Here is a 14129-nt window from a genome sequence, read left to right as displayed (position 1 = left end):
ACACATCCTCGGGCACAGAAGCAAAGCCTCCTACAGCCTATAGCTCTCAGCCACATCTCCTTCCCCCTCCCTGCTGGCCTCCGGGATGTCTCCGGCTTTTCCCAGGGTGAGGCAGGTGCTTGTCCCGGCTTCAAGGGGCTCCGGATGCTTTGAAGGTGCAGAAGCACCGCTGGAGAGGGCTGGAGGGGCCACGCAGCCCTTTCATCCCGGCCTCTCCAGGCACTGGGCAAACAGGAGCCAAGAGCCTCTCGCTGCGGCGCCGGCTGTGCAAACAGGGTGGGTGGGTGAGTGGGTGGGTGAGAGCTCCGTGGGCTGCGGCAGCACCGCAGGTGACAGAGATGGAGGGGCTGCCACGGGACAGGATAACTCTCGCCGTGCCCTGCCGTCGTAGGGCACTGGCACAGCTCCACAGCACCAAGCATGTGTCCCCGGCACTGGCACAGCCCCACGGGAGCTGCCATGGCTGGCGCGGCTCCAGCACATGATGAAAGGCAGTTCCCAGGGGGCCCCCGTGCCCTTTGGATCCCCACTGACAGCAGGACTGGACTTTGAGATCCCAAAGTGCTTCCCCACGGTGGGCAGCCACCCTGAGCCTGGCCCAGGGGCATCCTGAGCTGGGCTCTGCCTCTGGCTGTCCCCATCCTGCTGCAGCAGCAGCCTTCCAGCCACCCTGCTGTCCCCATGGGGGTCCCAGATCCCCAGGGACAGCAGAGGCTGTGAGCCACGTGCCAGCACATCCTGGCCCTGTCTTATCCTGCTCAGCCTTGTGACTTGCTCCCCAGGGTCCCACGCAGGATAGGGGTGGGCAGCACAGGGCAGCTGCCACGTGCTGCCATGCAATGTGTCCCCTTTGTCCCCGTGAAGCTGCTGGGCAGCAGCCACGGGGGCTGGCTGGGCACTTGTGAAATGCCAACCCGAGCCCCTTTGGGGTTTGGGAGCACCATGAAATTCTTCCCAGCCCAGGAGGGGGACAATGCCCACAGCCCCAGGGTCATGCCAGCCCCAGCTCTCTGGGCATGCAGCCACCCACTCTGAGTTTAGCAGAGAAGGACAGAGAAGGGAGAGGAAATTGCACCACTGGCTCCAGTCTTGCTGCCTCCTCCCCCCTCCAGTCCCATTTTGCCCCCGTCACACCCTGCCTGGTGCCAGGAGGTGCCCTGAGCCCTGGAGAAGCTCTGTGACATTGGGGCAGTGCTCTCTCGGTGCTGGGGAGCCACACTGAGGCACACACTGTGTCACCCCGGCAGCTCCGTGACCATCTCACTGCCATTTGCCCCCAAGCCCATCCTCCCCATCCTGGCTGGCCCAGCCTGGCAGGGCTGTCTGGTTTCAGGTGCTCTCACACTTGCTCAGATCCTGCTCCAGGCTGTGCCGGATGCATGACAGCAGGAGGTGTGGGTGGCAGGGGATGGCATCATGCAGTGGAGCAGCAGTCCCCATCCCTGTTCCTGTCCCCAAGGCCAGTATTTGGGGCTCAGCCCATGAAGAGTCCCCAGTGGTGTCCCCAGCTGAGGGATGTGGCACACTGTCACATCAAAGGGTATTTGAGCTCAGGTTGTGCCTGCCAGACCATCACACTGACAAAGGTGACCTTGGGAGTGGTCCAGCCCCAACCACCTGTACCTTGGAGACCCCAAACCTGGTGGGAGCTGCTGCACTGACACCCCCACAGGGATCAGCCCTTGGCAGTCCCTTTACTGCTGTGAGGATCCCCCAGAGCATCTGCTTGGGAGGAAGATCTCAAATCCCCCAGAGGAAATTGTGCAATACCAGATTTGGGGGAGAAAATCCTCCTAATCCTGAGAAATCCTGGTCTGTCTACTTCTCCTCTTCATATGTAAGGCTGAGCTCACCTATCTGTGATCTTTCTGCACAATCTCCTTCTCAAAGGCCATCTCTTTGTTCCCCTAAAGCCAAGTTTGCCCAGGAGGTGGTTTTTGAGTGCTTTACTCAAGGACAGGAATGCCAAAAGCATTCCCAGGAGCTGAGGAGCCTCTGAGACAAAGGGAGCAGAGTAATAGTGCTGGGATTACACAAAGAGGGGAGTCTAGTCCCTCCAGATCAAGTGTCAATCAAGTGTCCTCTCTGTTCCTTCAAAAGAGGTTTTTTCTGTGGAAAGGGAAACTGAGGCACAGAGCAGACTCAAACACACCTCCCCTGGTTACCTGTCTTTGGGAACTGGAGAGCTTTGGGGGATCCAAATCTGTGTTTTCAGGGTGGTGCAGGACTTTCTCAGGCAGGGACACAAACCTACATGGATGTCCCTGGAAGTGTCACACTGGAGGTGTCCCTGCCGGGGCAGGGGGTTGGAACGAGATGGTCTTTAAGGTCCCTTCCAATCCAACCCGGTCTATGGTTCTGTGTCCCCAGTGGCTGCACCGGTGCTGCCCAGGGACATGGTCATTGCCAGTAAGAAGGTGACCAGGGCCCTCTGCTCCACACCAGCACCCGGAGTCAGCACAGCACAGCAGGACAAGGAGCCAGGGGTAGGTCTCTCTCACACTGACTGGGTGAGTGGCATTGTTCACACCTCACTCACCTTCTGTTTCGAGGTATTTTGCGTCACTGAACAAATTTGGACACTCTGAAGCCTCACCCAGGTCCCTGTCCCCAGTGGGTAGCAGCTCTGAGCTCCCAGCGTGGCCAGACACGGGGCTGTGACGCACAGCAGCACTGGGAGAACCCACTGCACGTGTGTGAGGGGCCGGAAACTGTGAGTCAGCAGTGACAGCAGCTCAGTTCTGAAACCAGGGAGTGTACGGAGCTGCTGTGCCACTCACTGCTCCATGCCAGGGGCTGCCCACCCTGCTCATCCCCAGCATCCACTCAGGTTCTGCTGCATCCCAGGTCCCTGCTGGGTGCCAGCGGCTCATCCTCCCTGCCCATCCCTGTCCCCATGCCCAGTCCCACGTGGCAGTCAGGGGATGGCACTGGTGCCACGCTGGCCCCCTTGGCTCAACCCTGCTCTGCAGTCCCGTCTTGGGGTGATCTTTGATCAGTGGCCTGAGCCAAGCAGAGTTGGTGGCTGTCACTGCAGTGACACAACACTGGCACTGGTCTGTGTGTGCTCATTGGTTGGCAAACAGCACCTGGCAAACAGCTGAGAGGTGCTGGGATCTATGTCCACGTCACCATCCAGTGCTGGGGTCACTGCAGCACTGCACCCTTTCTAGTAGGACCTGTTGTGATAGGGGTGATGGTTCTAAACTAAATTATTTATGTTAGATATAGAGATTATAAAGCTTTTTAGGATGAGGGTGGTGAGACACTGGCACAGGTTGCCCAGAGAGGTGGTGGATACTCCATCCCTGGAAGTGTCCAAGGCCAGGCTGGAGAGGGTTTGGAGCAACCTGGGCTAGTGGAGAGTGTTCCTGCCTATGGCACACTGGGATGAGATGGTCTTTAAGGTCCCTTCCAACCCAAACCATTCTTTCATTCTAAGCGATGAAGAGCTGGGATTGAAGGGAAGGGATGGAGCCGGGGGATGGGGGGCGCTGAGGGATGAAAGAATGCGGGAATGGAGGGATGAGGGGATGTGAGACAGCAGAGACGCAGAGGAAAGACGGAGACAGACGGGTGGGCGGACGGGGGGGGAGGAGAAGGAGGAGGAGGAGGAGGAGGAGGCAGCCGCTCGCCGGGAGGCGGACGGGGGCGGGCCAGCGCGGCTCCTCCCGTGGCGGGCGCTGCCGGTACAAGGGCGGGCGGCGGCGGCGCGGCCCCATTCATCGCGCACGGCATGGCCGGGGGCGGCGGCGCCGAGCGGGCCGGGGCAGGGGGGCTCCTGCCCCCCCTCTGCCGCCAGCACCGCCGCAAGGTGAGCGCCGGGACCGCCTCGGCGGGGGTGGGATGGATGGGACGGGACGGGCCGGGACATGCCGGGCCGGGGGGCGCTTCCCGGTGTGGCTAACGCCAGGTCCCGGTTGCAGGAGAGCCGCGAGCGGCTGTCGGTGTGCAGCAAGTTGTGCTACGCCGTCGGGGGGGCTCCTTACCAGATCACGGGCTGCGCCCTCGGCTTCTTCCTCCAGATCTACCTCCTGGACGTGGCGCAGGTATGGCTGAGACCGGGGCTGGGGGGGGGTGGGCCGGGGCCGGGGGTCTCGGAGCTCCCCGTGCCGCTTTGCCCGTCGGATGGACGTACCCGGGGCTTGGAAATGCCCCGGCCCCCGCTGGAATCGCCCCGCGGGGGCGGGAGTCCTCTCCGGGGGCTGCGGGTTTCCCGCGGGCCGCTCCCACGCGTGTTGCTGTGCGGCCGCTCCGTGCTTGGGTTCCCCGCGCGATAAAACGGGCTGGTGGTGGCTGTTTTTTGGCGGGGGGCAGGACGCGTCCCACGGGCCCGCAGCGTGCCGGATCGGTGTGAAACAACGAAGGGAAGAAAGCCACGGGAGAAGTGCCCGTGGGCTCCCTTGTGCTGGCTGCAGGGTGGGTTTGGGGAACTCAGCTCCGAGATGTGGGAGTTTGGTGTGGAAAGAGTGTGGTGGGGCAGCGCTCGGAGGGACTGGGCACCTCAAATCCCCCTGAACGAGCGGGAGAGACCAAGAGAGTTGTCCCCTGCTCCCAAATGGCAGTGGGGTTGCTGTAGGTAGGGTTGGGAGGGTCCTGAGGGGCTCAGGAAGGGCAGCTGGGGGCACTGAGGGTTTGCATGTGCTGACACAAGATCTTCCTCCTGCAGCTGGATCCTTTCTATGCCTCCATCATCCTGTTTGTGGGACGAGCCTGGGATGCCATCACGGATCCCATGGTGGGTTTCTTCATCAGCAAATCCTCATGGACCTGCTTCGGCCGCCTGATGCCCTGGTAAGAGCTGCTGGTAGCACCCTGCATTCCCTGCCTGATGTGTCACAGCACTTTGAGTGTCAGCTTTGAGTATCCCCTGGCATGAGGCGTTCAGGGCAGGACATGCTGACGCCCTGGCTCACCCAGGTGATGTGCCAAGTGCCCCAAAGAAAAGCCCAAGGTGCCACCAACAGCTGGGAGGCCTCAAGTTTGTGCCTGTTGCTCTGGCTGGTCAGCCTGACCTGGCTGACCTCCGTGTCACTGCACCTGTGAGCTCCAACGTCCCTGCTGGACTTTGTTCAGCGGTGGTTGCAGAGACCTGGCTGGTGGCAGGGCCAAGGTGCCAGCAGAGCAGATGGCATCACACCCACAGGGAGGAGGGACGGGGGTGTGTGCGGAGGTGCGTGGTGGTGGGTGCTGGCTGACAGTCACGAGGGCACTCCTGGGGCAGGAAAACAGCTGTCATGGAGCTGGGTGACCGCACGTGGATGCTCCCGCCCGCCCTCGGGAGCGGGGAGTTTGGAGCAGATGGCATGGGGTTTGTGAACCCCCAAATGGCTCGTGCCTGCACCCGGGGCAGATTTAGGACATCCGTGAACACCTGTCCCTGTGCAGGAGCGTTTCAGGGCGCTAATGCCTCGGTGTGGCCATGGTGGCATGTCCTGTGCTAAAATAACCCCGGGCGCCTGTGGGATTGCTGAAATACAATGCAGCGAAGAGGGTGGGCATGGGGGGAGTGGAATCGGAGGGACGCAGTCCTTTCCCCCGCAGATTATACCCTCTGCTTCCTGGCTTTCCTGGAATAGCTCTGGGCAGCAGCAGGCAGTTGTTGGAGCCAGGCTCCACGCACGGCCTGAAATAGCTGCCCCGCAGCCGCGAGCACGGCCGGGTCTGGGGTCTGGAGATTAGCACGGGGCTGGCTGGGCTGTGTGGGACAGCCAGGGATGGCTGTCGTGGCTCTGCTCGCCCTAATCTCAAGGCAGGGGGTGGGGATGGAGCGGCTGCATTCCTCCAAGCGGCTCCCGCTTCGTTAAAATTAGCCAGAGCTTTCGGCTCGCTCTGGGCCCCTCAGCAGTGCCGGGGCAGCCAGAGCTTGCTGCTATTGTACATGGCTCAAGGGCTGCCCGCTGAGTCCAGTTTGGATGGAGTTGAGCTGATTTTAAACCTCTTAAACCCAGGGTTTGCTGGCGATCTGGGGCTGCACAGCCCCAGGCTGGTGTTGCTGCTGTGGCTGCAGAGCTGCCGGTGCTGCCTCAGTTTCCCTGCGTGCAAAGCCAGGAGTTGCAGGCACTGGGGTGGTCTCGGAGGCTGCTGCCGGACCCCAACCCTCAGCACCCATGAGATGACTCTGTGTAACCCTCCCCGTGCATGAGGGTTTGTTGCCAGGTTTTGAGGGGGCTGATCTGTGGTTCCTGCTGCCTCCAGCTCAAAGCTCACGGCTGCTCCAGCTCCTTAGAAGGGCGAGGAGACCTTCTCTGAGGGCCATCACTTCTCTCCCTCTCAATTCTTTCCTTTCGAAACACTTTTTGTGACGTTTTTTCCCAGCAGCTCATCCAGCGGCTGCTTCCTCTTTTCCCCCAGCTTCGTGGATTCTGCTCTGAGCTGGGACTTCCAGCTAAGAGCTGGGATCCCCTTTTCCTCGACCACCCCAGACTTCCCGGTGACTAAACTTTTCTTCGCTGTGTCGGTGACGGAGGAACCCCTGGCTTTGACCTTCTGCGGGGCGGCAGCCGTTTGCAAACAGTTAAAAACGGCGGGGCCGGGAAGGGGTGTGAGCGCGGCACAAAGGAACACACCATCGCGCCGGGGCCAATGAGCGGGCGAGCGCGTCACGGCAGCCGCCTCCGAGCGCCTTAATCACCTCGGCCTGGGTCAGGGGTTACTCCCAGTCACTCCTCAGTGTCTGCCTGGAGCTGCCGGTCAGCCCCGGCCGGGGCTGAGCATCCCGGTGTCGGGGCTGGGGTGACCCACGGGGAACTGGCGCATCTGACGTTCAGGCGCCCACGGGCAGCGTGACGCTCTTCCCGCCGCTGCTCTGGTGATTCATTCAGCATTTCCCCGGGCTCCACGTATGTGCTCGGCGATAAGCGGCAGCAGAGGAGGGGCTGGAGCAGGCTCGCCCCTTTCCTCCCCCCACCTCTTCCCCGAGAGGGTGACGTGGGTGCGGAAGAATGTGCATGTGTTGGGTCCTGTGCAGCGCCTCTGTCGCTCTCCATCCATGGAGATCCAGTTTCTCGTTCTACCCCCCCCACCTCCCTGCGCGACTTTAAATTTAAACTTTGCGTCCTGTACGTCAGCCCCGACGGAAAGATCTCACTGTACCCTGGCAGTGCAGGGCCAGCTCTGGCCATGTGTGGATCGGTCCCGTGCCCAGTTCTGCTGGATTCGCTCCAGGACGCAGCCTCCTGGAGTTTGTGGAGCGCAGGATGCTCGCAAATCGCCGAGCAAAAATCCATCTCCTAAACAGATGTGGATGTGACCTCAACACCTGGCTCGCTTCCCTCCAGGAGGAGGAATTCCTCCCGTGCTTCCTGGAGTGCTGTGGGGTCCTGGGAGCCTGTGGTGTCCTTGGGGTGCTGGTGCAGAGCAGAGCTGTGCCCTGGCTGTCCTGCACCAGGACAGGGGTTCTGAGATCCCCTGGATGAAGTGGGCAGGTGCCCTGGATGGCTTCTTGCTCCCTTCACCTTTGTTGGCTGGTCCTGCAGGGACCAGCACTTGAGCAATCCCCTCTGATCCTCTGTTGCGTTTTGCATCCCATGCCCCTGCTCCCACAGCTCTGGGAAGTTGGGCAGAGGTGGAAGAAGGAGCCAGGCTGCTGCTGGCTGGTGGTTTGCCCCATTGCTGCCAGCAGAACTAGAGTGACCCCAGGACCAGGGCTTGGGGGGCCTGGCAGCAAAGCCAAGCTGGTGAGAAGTTTTTGGCTGCTGGGGAGCAGGGCTGAGCTGCCTGGCTGTCCCCCAGCTGCTCCCCAGCTCTTGCCAGGATGAGGGAGGTGATTGCATCCTGCTGAACACAGCAGTGCTGCCTGGGGAAGAGATTGGGTCTGAGGGTGGAAGCCAAAGGCAAGAACAGATCAATCACTTCCATGGAAGGAGGTATGTCTGTTCTTGCAAGTAAAGCTCTTCCCTGGAAGTCTGAGTCAGCCCTTTCCACCCTGTGACACCCGAGCTGCTGCCTTCAGCCTGGTTTGGATCACCCCTGGGGCAACCACCTCCTGGCCAAGGGTTGGAGCCAGGTGGGCCACGCTGGGGCAGCTCAGGAGCCCCCCAGATCGGGTGCCTGAACCCCACTGGATGTGTGGAAGCAGGGGGACCTGGGCTAGTGGGGTTACCCAGGCCCTGTGTGCCCATGAGACTAACACTCTGCTCTCCCAAAGGATCATCTTCTCCACCCCATTCGCTGTCATCTCCTACATCCTCATCTGGTTTGTGCCAGACATCTCCAGAGGCCAAGTGATGTGGTATCTTGTCTTCTACTGCATCTTCCAGACCCTCGTGACGGTGAGTTGGGCTCTGCACGCACCAGGGATGGAGGGGACCAATCCCTGCCTCCCCCGTGCTGAGCTGCACAGAGGGGCAGATCCTCCCCTGCCTCAGGTCCCCTGGGCTGTTACACCCTCCCTGAGCCAATTCTCCTTGTGCCATTGCAGTGCTTTCATGTGCCTTACTCAGCACTGACCATGTTCATCAGCAGGGAGCAGAGCGAGCGGGACTCGGCCACTGCCTACCGTAAGAGTTCCCCCCCTTGTTCCTCCCTTCCTCCTCCTCTTCCCCCCAACTCTCACTGGGGAGATCCTCCTTATAAACCCTCCTGGCAAGGGCTCCTTTGATTGCCCCTCCATCCCAAGGGTGGTGTGTGATGATCATTCAAGGCTTGAATTGCAGCTGGTCCAGCTCTTCCCGTTCCTCTTCCCTGGCTCCTCTGGCAGACATCCTTGTCTGGTCTGGTGTGAGCTGGGCTGAAGGGGAGATGATCCCTGTTATGGCTCTGCCTGGAGCAGATGATGGGGAGTCTGAGCTCCTGAGCTTTTCCTCCTGCTCCATCGTGCAGCAGTGGGAGCCGCATGACCACGGCTTGGTCTCTCTCTCTGACTCAGTTTCCCCAGCAGGCACTTTCCTTCCCTGTGGCTTCATCACGTGGGGATTTGGAAGGAGCTGTAGCAGAGCTGGGCTGGCTCATTTCTCCCAGTGAAGGGCAGTGAAGGGCAGCTGGGGAGGCTCTACTGTGGACGAGGATTTGCACCCACACCCTGGGTGCCCAAGGGCTGTGCTCAGTCCCTCTGGCTTCTCCCTCCAGGTATGACTGTGGAAGTGCTGGGCACTGTGCTGGGCACCGCCATCCAGGGCCAGATCGTGGGCAAAGCGGACACTCCCTGCATCGAGAGCCCCCTTTTCTTTGGCATGACCAACTCCTCGGTGGCCCTGGAGGAGCTAAACATGACCCACGACACCGGCTCACTCACAGACACCGTAAGCTGGGGTGGGGGAGACCCTGCCATGTGTTCTTGCCCTTTGGACCAGGCTGATTCCTGGGATTTGCCCCTTCCTCACCTGTCCCCCCTCTCTCTTGCACAGAGAAATGCCTACATGATCGCTGCGGGGGTCATCGGGGGGCTCTACATCCTCTGTGCCTTGATCCTGTGGGCGGGCGTGCGCGAGAAGAGAGGTGAGGCTTGGGAGGTGCTGCAACACCCCACACCTGTGGAAATGCTGTGGTTCCTTCCTCTCCAGGAGCCTGGCTGAGCCCTTGGCCCCTCATTCACGGGTCAAGCTCCAGAGGAGAGGGGTGGGTAGAGCTGAGCTCTGGGTCTGGGGGCCCGGGGAGGGCAGCACTGCAGGCAGAAGTCCAGAGCATCTCTGGGGTGCGTCAGGCACAGCCATGAGGGCTTAGCTCTGCTCTGCACTGTCAGAGATAAAGGTTATCTTGCACATTTTTGGCTGGCCAAGGTTGCCAGTGCCAACTAGGATATCCCAGGGGGGAATGTGATATCCAAAGTCCAGTAGCTTCTGTCCTTCCCTCCCCCTGCTTATCCCATGAGGGATCAGCCAGGCCACCCTCTCCCCTCCGTGGGGCTGAGGGACCCCTGCATGAGGGCAGGGATTGCCCTGACTCCCCTGGGGTGGGGTGCTGTAGAGGGGCAGGGGTTTGTGCAGGGTGCTGAGCAGCAGGATGGGGCCCTGCACCCCTTGCACCCAAGGGTGTTGTTTCGGTGGGACTAACGATGGGCTGATTTGCTCTGCTCCCCAGAGTCCTCTGAGCTCCAGTCGGACGAGCCTGTCTCCTTCTTCCAGGGGCTGAGGCTGGTGATGAACCACGGTGCCTACATCAAGCTCATTGCTGGCTTCCTCTTCACCTCGCTGGGCTTCATGGTGAGCTGGAAGGACTGGGGAGAGGGAATGGCAGCAGCACAGCTTGGGGGTGGCTGCAGGGACGATCCTGGCGGGCTGGGAGCATGTGAGGTGGCCACTCCCTGGGTCGGAGCTGCCCCGGGGCAGAGAGGAAGGATGTGGCCTCGTGCCCTCAGATGGGTCAGTGAATGGCCGCTTTCTTCCCCTGCTTGTGCCAGGGGTGCAGCTGTGGGAGGAGGAGCGTGTCCCCCTGAGGAGGTGGGGTGTCCCCCCTAATCCCTGTCTGCCTCCTCCACAGCTGCTGGAGGGAAACTTTGCCCTCTTCTGCACCTACACCCTGGGCTTCCGCAACGAGTTCCAGAACATCCTCCTGGCCATCATGGTGAGTGTGGCCCTGTCCTGGAACGTGGTGGGATCCCGTGGGTCCTCCCTGGGAGCTGGCATGGGATGGGATCTCAGGGCAGGGAGGCCATGGGGCTGTGGTGCTCTGCTGCAGGGATAATGATCAAAGATCCCCTGGGAGAAGAAGCTGCCAAATGTCCTGCAAAGGCCTGGTGGGTTGGCAGGAACAGCAAGGCCTTTGTTCCCGAATGAAGGCGGCCAGAGACAGGGCAGACCAGGAGCCATGGGGGCCTTTTGTCCAAATCCTGCTACTTATCTCCCTTCCCCCTGCTTTGGGAAAAGGATCTCAGTGTTTACTGCCAGGAAGATGGAGCAAAACAGCTCCTTGAGAGCCCTTTCCAGCTTGCCTCATCCCTGGGAGCACTTCCCACTCTCTCCTCAGTGGGGTGGAAAGGCCTAAGGTGCCATATTCCCCCCAGAGCCTGGCTCCTGGCTATGCTGTGCCTGTGGTGACAAGATCAGGTCCCTTCCCAGCAGCCAGGATTGAGTTGGGTCCTCCCTATGTTTGTGCAGGTGTGGTGCCAGGGTTCTCCACGCTGGGGGAGGAGGTGGCCCCGCACACACGTGTGGCTTCGTGCCAGTCCCAGCAGCACGTGGAAATCACGGGTGCTGGGAATGTGATGGGAGGAGGCTGTGCTCAGGAGCTGCTTCTTGCTGGGAAGAGCTTTTCCCCCCAGAGAAGAGCCCTGTGACACTATGTGACCTTCTCTTCCCATAGCTGTCGGCCACTCTGACCATCCCCTTCTGGCAGTGGTTCCTTACTCGCTTTGGGAAGAAGACAGCTGTCTACGTGGGCATCTCGGTGAGTGGGTCCCTCAGGCCTGGAGGTGGATCCCACATGGAATAAAGCAGAGCTGTGTCCCTCTGAGAGGGCCCAGAGCTGGGCAGGGGCTGCTGCTAAGGATGATCTGGTGCCTGTCCCTCATCCTGCTGTTTGTGCTGCTGTGGATGTGGCCAAGGCCAGCAGGGAAGGTGCTGTGGGGCTCAGGGGTAAAGGCGGCACCACTGGTTCCCTGGCCGTCCCCGTGGTCGGAGGGCTGGAATGTGTGGAAGGGAAGGCAAAAAGGCAGGGAGTCTGGATCAGGCATTACTGATGCCAACCTGATTTCTGTCCCCTCTCCAGTCTGCCATCCCTTTCCTCATCATGGTGGCTGTCCTGGACAGTAACCTCATCGTCACCTACATCGTGGCTGTCGCAGCCGGGATCAGCGTCGCAGCCGCCTTCCTGCTGCCCTGGTGAGTGTGAGGGCCTGGTGCTCCCAGCAGTGCCCCCCAGGGCTGGGCAAGGTGCTTCCAGGGCCTGAGGGGGGGTTAGAAATCCTTGAAAGGCCACTTTGCAGTGTTTTCAGTCCGAGATGGGGCTGTTGAGGGAAATCCTCTCAGCAGAGAGGAGGTGCTTTGTTGGCCCAGTCCTGGTGTTCACCATCCCGCTCTCTGCACAGGTCCATGCTCCCAGATGTTGTAGATGACTTCAAGCTGCAGCACCCCGGCTCCCATGGCCATGAAGCCATCTTCTTCTCCTTCTATGTCTTCTTCACCAAGTTTACCTCTGGGGTCTCCCTGGGCATCTCTACACTCAGCCTGGAGTGAGTTCTTGCGTGGGAGCTGAGGGTTGGTGGGCAGGGAGGGAGACCAGTCTTGCACCTCTGCATCCAGACATCTCTGCTTCCCAAGGGCTGGGAGGGAGTTGAAGGGCTCTAAATCCAGTTGTTGCTCCAAACCTCTCCCTGCAGGGATGAATTCACCTCCTAGAAACCCCATTTCCTCTGCCTGAAGGTACCTTTCTGTCCACAGCTTTGCGGGGTACCAGACCCGGGGCTGCTCCCAGCCCAGCGAGGTGAACTTCACCCTGAAGATGCTGGTGTCTGCTGCACCCGTGGTGCTGATCCTGCTGGGCCTGCTCCTGTTCAAGCTGTATCCCATCGACGAGGAGAAACGGAGGAAAAACAAGAAAGCTCTGCAGGATTTAAGGTGAGTGCCAGCTGTGCTCCCCAGGTGGCAAACGTGGCGTGCCAGCATGTGGGGGTGTGTGGGGGCAGGACCAGGCGGGTTGGGACACACTGTGACTTGTCCAGGAATCCTTCAGGACCCGTGGGTGGTGGGGTGAGGGAAGGGCTGACTTGTTTTCCCAATCCCAACTTCCAAAGATGTGGCGTGAAGTGTTGGGAAATCAGCAGGAACCCGCCTCAGTTGCTACACAAAACTTGTCTAGGGACATCCCTCTTGAGCCATTCAGAAGCTCCTATGCTCCAAGGCAGGTGTTGCTGGGATGCAGACCTTGCTCTGTGGCTCATTCCATGCCTCCTTCCCAACTCTTTTCCCCAGGGGGGAGAGCAACAGCAGCTCAGAATCGGACAACACAGAACTGGCCAGCATCGTGTGACCCAGGCCGGGTCTGTCCGCTCCCACCGGGGCTCTCCGAAGGACTCTGCCTCTCTGGGCTGGCCCAGCCTTGTGCCAATGCAGGTGTCTGCCTTGGGAGCACCTGGAGAAGCCGTGTGGAGCATCCACCGCCTGGAAAACACGGGATCTGTGCCGGTCTCGTGCCTTCCACGGGATGCACAGAGCGCTGGTAGTGTACATTACACACGCCGAGGTACTCGTGTGCCTCACCAGACACAAGCACTGATCCTGCCGGGGGCCTGGAGAGCAGAAAAGGCTGGATTGGGATTGTTTTGCCTGGAACACTCATGCCTACTGCCCCTCTGTGCCTGGCCCCCGTGGGCTGTGACCTGGGGGACAGGGGTGATGGTTGGTGTACATTACACTGTCGGTGTGCCCACGCCGAGCACGTGAGCTCACCTCTGCTGTCTGTACATAGGACACTACTTTGGGAACCTGTTATTTTCTTTTTTATATGGCCCAATTAACTTAATGATGTAAATATGAAGCTGTTTCCTGTTTGTATATATCTGTACAGAAACTGAACTCGAGGACCTGTTAATATTAATTTACATAAAAGTGGGGGAAGCCAGCAGTGGGTGTGAAGGATTATTTTTTTTTTTTTTTGCTTGGTTGGGTTTTTTTCACGGCTGTCAGCAAGCCCAGGGTCCCTTTACACGCCATGGGGTGCAGGATTGACTTTTCCTGAGCCGTGGCACAGGAATGCCATAATCCAGGCAGCCCCTTTCCCCCCGTGCAGCTCCTTGCTCAGTGCAGCAGCGATCCAACAAAGGCTCTATTATTTTCTCCTTTTCAAGAGGGAACGGGGGTGGAGGGAGGAATGAAATCAAAGTGCTGCCAGCGGAGACCATGAACCCAGGGCTGGAAACAGGAGAGGCAGCTGGGGAGCGGAGAGAAAGGGAATGCAGGCTGTGGGTGACACTCAACACTCCCTCCCGGGGCAGAGGGCCGTGGGAGCACTAATCTCCGTGGATATTTATATCATCCTCTTGCATTCCCTGTTCCACAGCAGCAATGGGGGAGAGCCCTGCCTTCCCCACGCCCCCAGCAGCAAGTGTAACTCTGGGGAAAAGCGAGCTGGAATCAGTGCAGGGAGGATGCACCAGGGATGAAGCAGGATAGGGTGAATTCCCAGTGTGGGGACTGTGCTGGCTCTGCTCTGTCCCCAAGGCCACTGTGCCAGGGGACAGGGCTGCTGCCTTT

At 60.0% G+C, this 14129-nt stretch overlaps 1 protein-coding gene across 1 annotated transcript; it reads left to right on the top strand.

Moving 5' to 3' along the window:
* The first annotated feature begins 3736 nt into the window (after positions 1-3736).
* MFSD2A (major facilitator superfamily domain containing 2A) lies at positions 3737-13500 on the top strand. Its single transcript, XM_017836593.1, has 14 exons — positions 3737-3814; positions 3927-4049; positions 4670-4794; positions 8150-8273; positions 8423-8501; positions 9070-9242; positions 9348-9438; positions 10021-10142; positions 10420-10503; positions 11242-11325; positions 11647-11759; positions 11966-12109; positions 12318-12494; positions 12849-13500. Exons 1-14 carry the CDS (start codon positions 3737-3739, stop codon positions 12904-12906), a joined length of 1575 nt encoding a protein of 524 aa, XP_017692082.1. The 3' UTR covers positions 12907-13500.
* Positions 13501-14129: the final 629 nt, after the last annotated feature.

Source organism: Lepidothrix coronata, unplaced genomic scaffold (genome assembly GCF_001604755.1).
Source record: "Lepidothrix coronata isolate B3197 unplaced genomic scaffold, Lepidothrix_coronata-1.0 Scaffold279, whole genome shotgun sequence".
Lineage (NCBI taxonomy): Eukaryota > Metazoa > Chordata > Aves > Passeriformes > Pipridae > Lepidothrix > Lepidothrix coronata.
Note: the sequence above shows the minus strand (reverse complement) of the source record. Positions and strands in the feature narration are given on the sequence as shown.